This window comes from Arachis hypogaea, chromosome 20 (genome assembly GCF_003086295.3).
Source record: "Arachis hypogaea cultivar Tifrunner chromosome 20, arahy.Tifrunner.gnm2.J5K5, whole genome shotgun sequence".
In the NCBI taxonomy this organism is placed as follows: Eukaryota; Viridiplantae; Streptophyta; class Magnoliopsida; order Fabales; family Fabaceae; genus Arachis; species Arachis hypogaea.
Window position 1 is genome coordinate 10616384 of NC_092055.1, and position 13431 is coordinate 10629814.

Below are 13431 nucleotides of genomic sequence, written 5' to 3' on the forward strand. Positions count from 1 at the left end.
GGTTCCAATCTATCTGGATCACCACTTCATATTATAGTACCTGTAAATCAGACATTTTGAATACACCAGAGAGAGTTTAATTATGGAAAAAAAATTTACTTATAATTGGATCAAATATATTTACACCATGTGTTCAATTTCTTACAAGAGTATATAACAGTTACATTAATCAGTGACAATATCATTAGAATCTATTTGACAAAATGGACTCAATAACAATGAGGATGGCCTGGACAGTCTTATTGCATCACTTCTCCTCGCTCATATTTATGAATTTCTCACTCAACAGATGGGTTGCACACTTTAGGTCCTTGATTTGCTGTAAACAAAGCAAAATTAGAGTTAGATATATTTCTATTATGAAAAACTGATTTGATCGAAGACATATATTTGTTCTTACATTTTTTTCAGCTTGGTTTCTGCCTGCCATTTTTTCTGAAATGAAAAATACACCCATAGATATCATATGAGTCAGATACACCCATAGATATCAGTCAGATATCACTCAAATACACCCAAATGATTACAGAAATACACCCAAAGGATTACAGAAAATACACCCAAACGGTTACAAGAATTCACCCAAACGATTATAGGAATACACCCAAAGGATTTAAGAAAATACACCCAAAATTCGTTGAAGTACATCTTATGCATAATTCAGAACTCTTTCTCTTTCTCCTCCTCATCTTCTGCTGCTTCTTCTTCTTCAAAAACGATTTTACCATGAAAAATCGAAAAAAAAGAAAAAACAGAGAGAAAAGACGTAAATGAAGAAGAAGAAAAAGAGGAAAACGAGGAAGAAGAACGTGCAGAAACGAAAGAAAAGGAGGAGAAGAAGAGTAAGAGGAAGAAGAACGTGCAGCAAGAAGAAGAAAAAGAATTTTAGAAACTATGAAAATCGAAAAAAGAACGAAGAGGAAGAGGAAGAGGAAGAGGACGAAGAAGAAGAAGAGAAGAAGAAGAAGAAGACGAAGAGGAACCGTTTGAGTGGAGCGCGTGTAGTTACGCTCCATTCAAAATGAGTTAACGCGCGTGTTAATAAAGTTTGGGCTGATAACTTGTAAAACTTGTACGGCCTTTTTACTTGTATGTGTAGCAGGTCCCTTTGTTTTATATATATTTGTATATAAATATATATATATAATTTATTTTATTTTTAATGTATATATACTAATAATTAAATTTATAATACCTAAAAGTTAGTGTTTATATGCTAAAAAATAAATATTTAATTTAAAAATATTATTATAAATAAATTAGATAAAAATTAAATATCAAATAAAAAGTTCGGTACAGTGAGAAAGTTCCGATATGATTCGTTCAAAACTATACTATATATATACTTGGCACCTCCTTGTTCCTTTAACTTAATCACACTAAGAAAGTTCGAAAACTAAAGCACCTATATATATATTTGCAACCTCATCGGCATTCATAAGAGCAAGAATAATGGACGTGTTATCGATGAGCAGTTTAAAAACAGTACCTAACCAGTGGTGTGGAGTCCCAGAGCGAAAAAGAGGGGTGGTTTCATGCAGAGCGACAAGGGTAGCAAACAGCAACAGTAACTTGTACAAGGTGCTGTCACTGAGTCCCAAGAGTGCAACAATGGATGATATCAAGAGAGCATACAGATCAATGGCTCTAAGGTACCACCCTGACGTCTGCCATGACCCTTCCAAGAAAGATGAATCCACAAGGCTTTTCGTGCAGCTCAATCAAGCTTATGAGACCTTGTCTAATCCCACCCTCAAACAAGAGTACGATCATCAATTAGGCTTGATAACCGCTCATGATGAAAACTCCAGAAAGAGGTGGAAGGAGCAACTAGCTGAGTTGAAGACAAGGTCCCATAGAAAACAGGGATCATGGGGTAGTAGAATGAGGGCCCAAAACGTTATCATCATGATGAACAACCACAACTAGTACCACTTTATTAAATTTACTTATATTATGCACTGTCGTGCAATTACATCTATTTTTTTGGATGATTATTCAGACGGTGAATGAAAATATTAGTTATTTTTGATGATGTGGTGTTGCGTGATTGGATGCATGTGTAGAGCGTGCATCAAAATTAAATTTATATTGTCTATTTGAATAGAAACTAGCTAGGTAGGTGGTTTATATATATAAGAATCAAGTTTTTTTTGTTAGAGTTCTTCCCTCTTGGGACCATAAGTAATAACAGCACCAGCAACTGAGAGGAATATTTTATCTCGTCCAATTAACTCTGTTAACTTGGATTCCTGCAACTTCTCCATTACAATCTTCCCCACGTTTGCCAACACAAGCTGTCAAAATTAACATATCACGAATTAACTACCAAAACAAGCTAATTAAGCCATTAATTAATTCCGTAATTACCTACTTACCTGGACATGTATTTTCTCAAGGCTATGATATAGCCTTTCAAATGAACGGATGCCACTCGAGTCAATATCGCTAACGGCTGCAATACAATGCAAACAATTTAGACAAACACGTCAAATCATTTAATGATTTTTTACTATCAACTTCACGTGAAGATAATTGTACACGAGTCTTCACCAAATAATATATATTAATTATTTTTAAGAACTACAATTAACCATATAGTACTAATTCGTTTCATAATAAAGAGCCTAACCTGACATGTCAACAACCACATATTCTATTTCGGCTAATTCACATTCTGCTCTCTCCTCATTTTCATAACGCAACCATCTCAGAATTCTGTGCATTATTGTTATTGTTGTTGTTGAATCATGCATTAGCCAGAATTCCTCAAATTAAAGAGATCATAAATGAAAGAAAAATGTGTACCTGTCCTTGACAAAGTTGCAGTTAGTGAAGTAGATAGGAGAATCAACCCTAAGAATCAGCATGGCAGTAATCTGGAATGCCTTAGGGTATTGCTCAATGTTCCTGTAAATAGAAGTACCTGGAATTTTACCAAGTACTACAACCTTTGGCCATGTCACTCTAAACAATATTTTCACAAAAGATATTGACACCTATAGTACAAAAGAAAGATCAGAATTAAACAAACTAGTCTATGGTTGATTATATGTATGTCAATGCTGAGGGAATATTTGAGTTTTACCGCAATTATAAGGGCATATTCAAGATTAATGAATATGACACCAAAGAAGGCTCCCATGCAAGCCATGAAGTCAAATTTGTCAATCTTCCATATCATGATAACTGCATTTATGTTCACCAAGTTTGTTGTAGCTGCTATTATGATTGAAGAAAGCACTGCATTTGGAGTGTACTTAAACACAGGTGTAAACAATGTTAGTACTAACAATACAACAATGGACAAAACTATGTTTGATGCTGCAGTTTCACAACCAGCCATGTTGTTCACTGCTGACCGAGAGAAAGATCCTGCATCCACAAGCTATGTATTATTATATATATGATTCAGTTTTGAGTTTTGATTTGATTTGTTGTGTATATACCTGTGGCCACAAAGCAGGATGTCAAAGAACCAACAATGTTCATGGTTCCCATTGCAACCATTTCCTTGTTACCATCCAGTGTATAATGTTTCATGGCTGCAAATGTTCTCCCAATTGATACAGCTTCCTGAAGAAGTAGCTTAGCTAGTTAGTTATATTCAAAAAGATTTTGGCATAACATAAGATTTTCAGTAATTTGCTTATTACCGTGAGTGCTACTATACCAGCAACAGCACCAATCCGAAAACCTCGTACAACATATTTTCCTCTAAAGAAAATTTCATTAGCAGAAACTGAGTTAAGACCTCCCTTGATGTGCTTAATCTGAAATAGCACAATTCTAGTTACAGGGCTACCTCTGTTTTTCCCTGAACTTAAATTACTTGAGTAAATATTAAATAGTAATGTGATCTATCTTACAGTTGATACGCCTTTCTCATCAGCCCTTGTAATGTAGACACAAATGGTGGAAACTATAACACAAGTCATAGGAGCAATTGCAGCTACCCAGAAGAGTTTCTTATGCTTTTTACCCTGTCCATTTTTAGAACATTACAATCAAAGTTCAAATGGAAAGAAAACAGAAAGGAAATTGTGACATTTATTATCAGGATTCTTACAATATACTTGGTTATAAGAAGGAAGATCAAGCATGATGTTCCAATGATAATTGTCTCCAAATTCCACTGTACTTAATTAATAACATACAGATTAAAACCAATTTTAAAACAAAATGAAGGTTTAATTATTTAATTAATTAGCTAGTTTACCTCATGGTGCACTATAGCGCTCTTAACTGAGCCAATGCCAGAAATAACATCAGTTTTCTTAGTAAAGTGTGGTATGCCAAGGAGGCCTTTAAGCTGTTGAAGTGAAATAATAATGGCAGCTCCACTCATGAATCCCACAATGGCAGCATCAGATAAGAAGTCTATCAAGAAACCGAGCCTGACGACGCAAACATATTCATTCAATAATGTACTAAAAAGTGATGACTAAAAACAATAAATTCTGATGACTCACTAGCATTCCTGTATAATAAATAATACCTAAGAACGCCGAGTGCGAGCTGAGTAACTCCGGCAAAGAATGTAGCAGTGAAGGCAAGACGTAGATATTCATGGCTCTTGTAGTCTCTAATGTCATGAGAAAGCATAGCTCCAAGCAAGAGTGAGACCACAGCTGCAGGTCCTATAGCAATGTCTCTTGAGCTTCCCATGGCAGCATACACAAGAGGTGTCACAAAGCTTGCGTCTGCACAACTTAATGTCATGATGAAAAATCAAATCACAAACAAAACAAAGTCATAAAAATATGAAGATACTCACATAGTGCATGGTGAGGGTCCAAATTTGCAAGCTTGGCATATGCAATATCCTGTTATTAATAAACTCTATAATTAATGATCAATGCATGTTAGTTAGTTAGTTAGTTGATTATGGAATATTAATGAATTAATGACCTGAGGAATGCAGAGACTTGCAGTGGTGAGTCCAGCAATGAAATCACCTCTCAAGTTTCGGATAGTGTAATATCTTCCCCAATCTAAGATAGGGAAGATTGATTGGAGGCATAGACACAATTTTCTTGTTTTGCTTTTCCCCTTATATTTCCTCATTAAGGAGGAGTTGTCTGAGATTGAGAATAATGTCTCTAAAGGCTTCATCTCATGCACAAAAATAAGTATATATGTTATATATTAAGATGACATGCCATGCATTATTTTCCCATAAATGATTTAATTTCAACAACGTTAGCTTAGCTTATACTAATGTCATTTAATATATTATATGCTTCTATAGTTTTTTTTTTTTTTCTTTTTTCAGTTATTAACATGTAGTCGGTGCTAATTAATACTGACACTACAGACACATATATATAAATGTTCATAGGCACACATTACACATACGTTACCCCTTGGTATATATTGGGAATTGGCAACAGGTTTCGTCTATCGTATCCCTTGAGGCACTGCAAGTGCAAGGTAATATATAACTTAGATTCCGATTATATAATATATTAATTACCTGTATAGTATGAAACGATAATAATTAATCGTCCATGTCGCATTATTTTAACTAAAGATCAAATGATGATTGACGATATGAAGGGACGTGTATAAACATTTTAAATACGTTGTGCAGATATACATGAAACTTAATTATATGTTAACCAAGGGTTAATTCCGTCCTAATTAATAATATAATTATTTTAGCATATATTGAACTGTACAAATAAATAATTGATGATCATCACGTAATTTGTTTTATAAAATAACAATTTCATTACTATTGTACCTTATATATCATTTAACTGAATATATGATACTTATTTATATTTTCTTTGTTATTGATTTACGGTTTAATTCAGTTTGCGCCTCCTAAACTATGTTTATCAAGAAATTTGATCTTAGAGTTACTTAAGCACCCTAATGTTATTATACGAGTGTAGTATTAAGGGAGAAAAAAAACATAATAATAACAGTGTAGAGTGCTTTCCAATCTAAGAAAATTATTAACTTTTCCACAATTGATGAATCAAACATTCCAACTTCAAAGGATAATGTGTGTAACATAGTACCTAAATGCTTAAGATAAAGTCATATATATAGAGCACTAATGAATATTAATATAACTTATCTGAATATAAAACAGGGTTGAAAAACAAGATAAATAATGCTCTATGCTTATAGTGTTTCAATATGATGATATCCCAATGATGGTAATTGAAGTATGTCATTTTGTTAATACAATAATTGCATTATTATGAGTATATGTTAAACAAGTATAAGCTAAGTGAACTCTTTCAACTCTCCCACATTATTTGTTTATAAAATGATATTAGCATCCATTATTGGCAAGCTCTTAAGTCTTATCCACACACCAATTATTATATCCATTATAACCCTCTCAGTCCACCAAATCATGAAGCCGATATATATTCTAATCTTCACTGGTTTTCATGCAACCTTAAAGTATATTGTATTGTAAATCACAACTACCAGTTGAAAAACAGAACATGTAATTTTGTTTCTATACATTAATTGGGACTATATGTAAAATCAAAGACAAACAAAATTAAATGAAACTACATAGAAGATAGATCAAGGTGACTAATAACTCTCTATAAGGCTATATATTACACAATATTATACTGATCCCCACCCGTTTGTATTTGTAGCATCTTAATTATAACCGTGGCTTCAATCAACACTTGAATTTGATCTTGAAACAGATATGTTTTATTTAACACCCTTTGGACCAAAAGTTGCAACAGCATCAGCCACTGTGAGAAATATTTTATCTTCTCCAATTAGATCTGTAAGCTTGGATGCATGGAGCTTCTCTATTACAACTGGCCCCGGATTCGCCAATATAAGCTGTTTATATAAACACACATGATACATGAACATGATCAATACAATCACAATTGTTTTGTACATGACATCAATATTATTATTGTTGTGATATTATTATCATTATACCTGAACTTCTCTTTTCTGAAGGGTCTTGTATAATTCTTCAAAGGCATGGATGCCACTTGTGTCAATATCAGTAACAGCTGCAACATGACAAGGTCAATTATAATCAAGTTCGTGCATCAGAATTACTATCATTAATAATGACTTGTTGGTAGAAAGAAAGTCTTACGTGACATTTCAACAATGAGATTCTGTATTCCCGGTAATTCACTTTCTGTCCTTTGAGATTCTTCTTCAATCAACCATCTCAATATTCTGCCAAAAAAAAAAAGAGAAGAATTAATTGACTTATTCATAGTGCACAATTACATTAATTAAAGTCAAACCACCCTAAAACTAATAAAACTATCATCACATTATTGATTGATACAGTCCACGATTATCATATTAGCAACTAATTTTTACCACTTTAAATTATGATACAAACAATAATAGAGCATAAGTGGACAAGATCATAACTAATTAAAGAATGATCTTTAAAAATACAACCCCATCAAGTTAAAAGTATCTATAAATTTACCTCTCCTTGATATAGTTGGAATTTGAGAAGTAGATAGCAGAGTCAATCCTGATAATGAGCATGCCAGGAATCTGTGCTGCTTTGGGGTATTGCTGGATGTTCCTATAAACAGTAGTCCCCGGAAGCTTACCAAGAACTGCAGTTCTTGGCCTTGTCACTTGTAAAAGTATCTTGGCAAATGAAATTGCCACCTTCATAAACAAAATGAGATTAGCTTAAAACACTACTGAGATGAGATGCAAGAAAGCCATAAATAGATATCTTTTGAATAGATTAGTATCTGCATTGTACCGCGATTAGAAGGCCAATCTCAACACTCTTGAAGATGACACCAAAGAATGCTCCCATGCAAGCAACAAAATCGAATTTGTCAATCTTCCAGAGCAGAACCATTGCCTCAATGTTCACCAGGTTTACAACAGCAGCTATTATAATAGAAGCAAGAACTGCATTTGGAGTGTACTTAAAAAGTGGTGTGAGGACCAACAGAGTTAGTAACACAACAATGGACATCACAATGTTTGATACAGCAGTTTGACAACCAGCCATGAAGTTCACTGCTGACCGAGAAAAAGATCCTGTTGTCACATAGCATGATGTCAAAGAACCAACAATGTTCATTGTTCCCATTGCCACCATTTCTTTGTTGCCATCAAGTGAATAATCTTTCATTGCAGCAAATGTTCTCCCAATTGCTACAGCTTCCTGAAGTAGTTTAAAGAATTCGGCATAAGTGCCTAGCAGATTTAATGCGTTCTCTAGAAACATCTTATATTAAATATAAAAAATGGTATGTGGATTGAGGAATCAGCTTCAGAATTTTCTTACCGTAAGTGCAACCATGCCAGATACAATACCAACTCTAACACCAGCGCCTAGATATTTTCCACTGAAAAAGATTTCGTTAGCTGATGATGGATTCACACCACTCTTGATATGCTTCACCTGAAGAAGTATCATATAAATACTTTGATTAAAGTTTTCAACTTCAGAGGAAGTATATTCAATCAAGATTATCATCATGGTACTTACAATTGATACGCCTCTTTTGTCTGCTCTGGTAATGTACACAAAAAATGTAGACACTACAACAGAGATCATAGGAGAAATTGCAGATACCCAAAAGAGTTTCTTGTTTCTTTTAGCCTGTTATCACAATATAACAGTTATTCAAGTTGTAAAAAGGAATAAACTATGTGCTAAGCACTGTTGTTTAATTTTAATATTTATAAAAAGTAACTTTTAGCTGCTAGTGCACTTTTATTATGGTCCCCATGACCTATTAGACATGCTATTTATGTAATACTTTTCTTTAAAAATTATTATTATAACTTTGATCAAAGTGACAATCATTTTGTATTTTGACATGGTAAATTAGAGGAAGGGAGGAAAAATATTGGATTCTTACAATATACTTCGTTATAAGAAGGAAGATTAAGAATGATAGTCCAATGAGTATAGTCTCCCAATTCCACTGTAAGCAGAAATTAAGAAAACAAATATTATTTATGAGCTTTTTCATCCTCTAAATATACTAAAACATATATAAATATAAAGCAAGATGAAAAGATTTACCCCATGGTGCACATTACTCCAAACCGAATGCAATACAGAAACAATATCAGTTTTTGTAGTGAAGTTCTTTATGCCAAGCAGACCTTTAAGCTGTTGCATTGCAATAGTAATGGCAGCTCCAGCCATGAAGCCCACAATGGCAGCATGAGATAGAAAATCTATCAAGAAACCAAGCCTACAATAACCATTCATGAATGCATAATACTTTAGGCAAAGCACCACCAAAAAGGACAATGCATATATGAATGAAAATGAACCTTTTGCATAGTTAAGTCCTATCTAGTACTGTATGTACCTGCAAACTCCAAGTGCCAATTGAGTGACTCCTGCAAAGAAGGTAGCAGTGAATGCAAGGCGCACGTAATCATGGCTTTTGGTGTCACTGATCTCACTAGAAAGCAAACTCCCAAGCAAGAGGGACACCACAGCTACAGGTCCTATCGCAATATCTCTTGAGGTTCCCATGAAAGCATACACCAGAGGTGCCACAAAACTTGAGTCTGCAAAAAAGGTAATATTAATTAGCAGAAGAAATTAATTACTTAGAAATAAGAACTTATCAATTATCATCATGATACTCACATAATCCATACCAAGGATCCAAATATGCAAGCTTCGCATATGCAAGGTCCTGTTATAATAAACACAATCAGCAACAAAGTGGTGACTACATGTTAAAAAAAATTATGTATTTAGACACGTATACCATCGTATCTGGACATACCGTATGTCTAAATACATTAGTTTTCTGGAATAAAATTAACTTCACGTGAAAATGATAGTTGAGATCCATTAAAGATGTTAATTCATCTGGCATTTCTCACCTATCATCTTGGCGTACGTACCTGAGGAATGCAAAGACTTGCAATGGTGAGTCCGGAAACGAAATCGCCTCTGAATTTCTTGAGGTTGTAATCTCTTCCCCATTCAAGAATGGGGAAGAGAGATTGGAGAGCGAGAACGAACTTTCTAGATCCAGATTGGTCCTTGAACTTGTGAAAGGGCTTGTCAGCGAAGAAAGTCTCCATGAGAGAATGCTTGATCTCTTGGAAGAGTGGCTGCTTAGGAGGAGTTCCAACTCTGTGCATATATGGCAGATCAGTAACAACAGCATCATCTCCTCCTCCATGTCTACGTGAAGAAGAATCGCTTCTTGTTTCTGCTATAACTTCCGCCATAGCATCATCACTCACACGCTGACTCATTGAATATTAATCCCCACACAACACGATAGCCTGCAAAAAAATAATTCAAAGATCCGCATACACTGCAATTATCAGCATGCAGAAAAATGGAAAAAGAAATTGCATAGTAGTAGTGCAACGCCCTATTTTAGAGTCAACAGCTCCAAAACTTAATTAAGCAAATAATAATTCATATTTTATCTAATTAATGTGGTTTATTAGCTTAATTAATTAAGGGAAAAGAGTATATATGGAATGTACCAAATGGTGTTGTGTGAATGAAGAAGGCAAGGAACGTGGTGTGTTGTGTTTGGGGGCAAAGTTTATGGTTTATATAGAGTCAGAACTCAGAAAGTAGAAGGAGGTGTTGAATGTTGATGATGGAGACTATCAACACTTCTTGAATGTGAATGTGATGTTAGGCAAATTGCTCATAAAGTCAACCATAACCTTGTTCATATATATAGATTTATAAGATCAGTTTATTATGTCTTAATTTAGAGGATGACGGTAAGAGATTCTATCGATACATAATTTAGTGAAATAAAAATAGTATTTTTTCTGTTTTAAAATTTATGTTGTTTTGACTTTTTTTAATACATTAACAATTTTATGTATTTAGATACAAAATAAGTTTAGATACATTCATTTTTTAATGTACAAAAAAATTATCACAATAATAGTTTAAAACAGAATGAATATTTTTTTTAAAATATTTTTTAGATAAATATATACTATTGTTATTTTAGAAGATCTTTATTATTCAAATTTAAATTGCATAAGCAACTCTGTGTTTTAGTTTTAAACTGTTTATTCCTCTCTATACATCCATATATAAATATTTCTATGCAGAAATTTGTATTCAGGATCAAACTATCAATTAATTATTCTTTTCCTTTTAAAGTTCTTATTTTGCATTTATCCGTAATTAATAAATATATTAATCATAGTTTAATACAATAAAAGAATATAGTTGAAACAAATTAATTTTTTTATTAAAAGTTTAGAAGATTATTATGAATGAAGAAAGTACTGGTAACAAGAATCCTCACTTAGTCAAATGACAAAAGAGAATTTTGGTTATGATATCATAAAACTAATCAACTTTGATCTTTATAGTTTATATTAAATAAAGATTTTGCATACAATAAGTGACACCTAGATAAGCTTAATTATTGTCGTTGACCAAAGTAATTAACAATTTGTGTTTATTAAAATATTAAAACATTACTCAGACACAGTTGTGTGTGGTGTGTGTTTATGTAGAAATGTTATACGTATATTAAAATTACAGCAATGCTAGGAGCAGTAATTTTAGTATTTTGTAATTATCAATTCATCATTAATAGTGTTTTTAATGGTATGAAATTATATTTAATGGTAAAAAATTACTCACTTTTTTTTTATGGTTAAGTGCTGGCCAGAAAACACAAAAATTACTGGTTCCCTAGACTTTTTCTTAAAATTAACCATTAAATTCAGTTATTAATATATTTGTATATAAATATTTGTGTGATTTAATTTATTTTTAATATATATTTATATTTTAACATATATTTTATATTAGTGACTACTTTTAGTAACTAATTTTAATGTAGTCATAACATAGTTGAAGTTTATATTTATATATTTTCTCTGGACTTTCTCATTGAAATTAGTTGTCCACTACTCTCGGAAGTTTTACTTAATAAAGCTAAGAAAGAGTTTCACTTGGCTTTCCCTATTAACTTTAAGAGTATATAGTTAATAGTTTTGTTTTTAAGACACCCAAAAAAAAAAAAAACCCAACTTTAGTCGATAAATAATTATTAAATTACAGTTATATTAATTTATTTCACAATTTTTTAAAATTATCTTTATAATATTTTTATTTTTTTTCTCCTTTTCAAAGCTGCAGTTTCTGTTATTCGGTGACAAATCCAAAAAAATTTGACAATAAAAACAAAGTTTATGTAATATGATAATTATTATGTATAGATAAAATATTAGTTATTAAATAATTTATTAATTATTATATATCTGTATATAAATATATTATTTAATTTATTTTTAATGACTTTTATATTTTAATACGTATTTTAATTTATATAAATAATTATTTTTTATGTACATATAATATAATTATTGTTATGATTATATTTTATTATTATAAAATATAATAGTCTTTAAAATATCTAATTTATACATTAAAATATTAAAATAATAATTTAAATAATAAAATATAATTTAAAAGTCTATTTCTTTAGGTTTTATATTTTAAAAAGGTTAAGCAATTTTTTTGGTAGTACCATCGAAAATTTTCTCTTTCTATATATATCGTTAAATAATTATTTAAAAATTCACTTTCTAACACAATTAGAAGATGACTCTTATTGATATTCATAATTAAAAAGTTCTTTTAATTAATATAATTGCTATAAAAAATTAAAACTAATTTTAAACGAAGATAAATAATACACTTTCGAATTAATTTATAAGAAAGAATATCAATCTCGTTTAAATTTGAGAATTGATTATTCTAAAGAACATTTAATATAAATTTCTTAAATTGACAATTAAATACCGAAAATTAAGTAAAAAATTATCGTGGTATCAAATTTAATAATTTAATAAATACAAATAAATATAACTATTATGTATTACTAAAAAAAATTTAAATTGTAGTGGGGTACTTGCCCCCACAACTACATATTTAGAACGTCCCTATCATTGGTGATACTCACTATCCTATCATTTTCTACCACTTTAAATTCTAAATTTTAATTTTCTAAATCAATATTGTCTCCCTCAACTTTTAATTAAAATATATAGGAGCGAAACAGACTAACACAACATAATCATAAGTGCATAACCTCAGACACTTGTAATTGTGATTTTGATAAAAGTTTGACCCCCAAAAAAATAGAAAAAAGTGTTGACATTCCTCTAACTGTAGTATATGTTATTATTGTTATAACATTACAAGTAGTTAATAATATAATGCTATATACATATATATAAGTATATAACCAGGAAGCGTATAAGACTATAAGCAAACTATTTATCAATAAACATATATGATGCACCATTTGAGCAATTAAATACAGTTTCATTATAATTTTCAACTCTATATTCACGCGTTGATAACGTGCAGTATAATCTATCATGTTATGTACGTATCAAAATTAATTAAAAAAAATAATTATTAATATAAAATATATATTAAAAAGAAGTTAAATAATA

General features: G+C 31.3%; 3 protein-coding genes across 3 annotated transcripts; 1 reads left to right on the plus strand and 2 right to left on the minus strand.

Moving 5' to 3' along the window:
• The first annotated feature begins 1452 nt into the window (after positions 1-1452).
• On the plus strand, positions 1453-1929 carry LOC112785131 (uncharacterized). The gene has a single exon (XM_025828569.3). The coding sequence runs from the start codon at positions 1453-1455 to the stop codon at positions 1927-1929; it is 477 nt and encodes a 158-aa protein (XP_025684354.1).
• Positions 1907-5342, minus strand: LOC112785130 (high affinity sulfate transporter 1). The gene is made up of 13 exons (XM_025828568.2): positions 4912-5342; positions 4778-4826; positions 4499-4703; positions 4220-4397; positions 4070-4135; positions 3870-3983; positions 3657-3773; positions 3450-3576; positions 3089-3375; positions 2809-2999; positions 2633-2718; positions 2379-2455; positions 1907-2297 (listed from the first exon to the last, which is right to left on the minus strand). The coding sequence occupies exons 1-13, from the start codon at positions 5113-5115 to the stop codon at positions 2157-2159; spliced, it is 1842 nt and encodes a 613-aa protein (XP_025684353.1). The 5' UTR covers positions 5116-5342; the 3' UTR covers positions 1907-2156.
• A 1063-nt stretch (positions 5343-6405) lies between these two features.
• Positions 6406-10644, minus strand: LOC112784801 (high affinity sulfate transporter 2). The gene is made up of 13 exons (XM_025828129.3): positions 10471-10644; positions 9871-10260; positions 9608-9656; positions 9321-9525; positions 9026-9200; positions 8859-8924; positions 8483-8596; positions 8279-8395; positions 7742-8155; positions 7451-7641; positions 7100-7185; positions 6934-7010; positions 6406-6828 (listed from the first exon to the last, which is right to left on the minus strand). Exons 2-13 carry the CDS (start codon positions 10228-10230, stop codon positions 6691-6693), a joined length of 1992 nt encoding a protein of 663 aa, XP_025683914.1. The 5' UTR covers positions 10231-10260; positions 10471-10644; the 3' UTR covers positions 6406-6690.
• Between the last annotated feature and the right edge of the window lie 2787 nt (positions 10645-13431).

What these genes read in the sequence shown, in the direction of transcription:
- LOC112785131 (XM_025828569.3), top strand. Translation starts at nt 1,453, where the DNA reads ATGGACGTGTTATCGATGAGCAGTTTAAAAACAGTACCTAACCAGTGG.
- LOC112785130 (XM_025828568.2), bottom strand. Translation starts at nt 5,115, where the DNA reads ATGAAGCCTTTAGAGACATTATTCTCAATCTCAGACAACTCCTCCTTA. An exon ending in GGACCCTCACCATGCACTAT is followed by an intron (nt 4,704 to 4,777) that starts GTGAGTATCTTC and finishes TAAGTTGTGCAG; the next exon opens with ACGCAAGCTTTGTGACACCT. An exon ending in TTGAGAAAATACATGTCCAG is followed by an intron (nt 2,298 to 2,378) that starts GTAAGTAGGTAA and finishes TAATTTTGACAG; the next exon opens with CTTGTGTTGGCAAACGTGGG.
- LOC112784801 (XM_025828129.3), bottom strand. Translation starts at nt 10,230, where the DNA reads ATGAGTCAGCGTGTGAGTGATGATGCTATGGCGGAAGTTATAGCAGAA. An exon ending in TCCAACTATATCAAGGAGAG is followed by an intron (nt 7,186 to 7,450) that starts GTAAATTTATAG and finishes TTTTTTTGGCAG; the next exon opens with AATATTGAGATGGTTGATTG. An exon ending in TCTCATTGTTGAAATGTCAC is followed by an intron (nt 7,011 to 7,099) that starts GTAAGACTTTCT and finishes GTCATGTTGCAG; the next exon opens with CTGTTACTGATATTGACACA.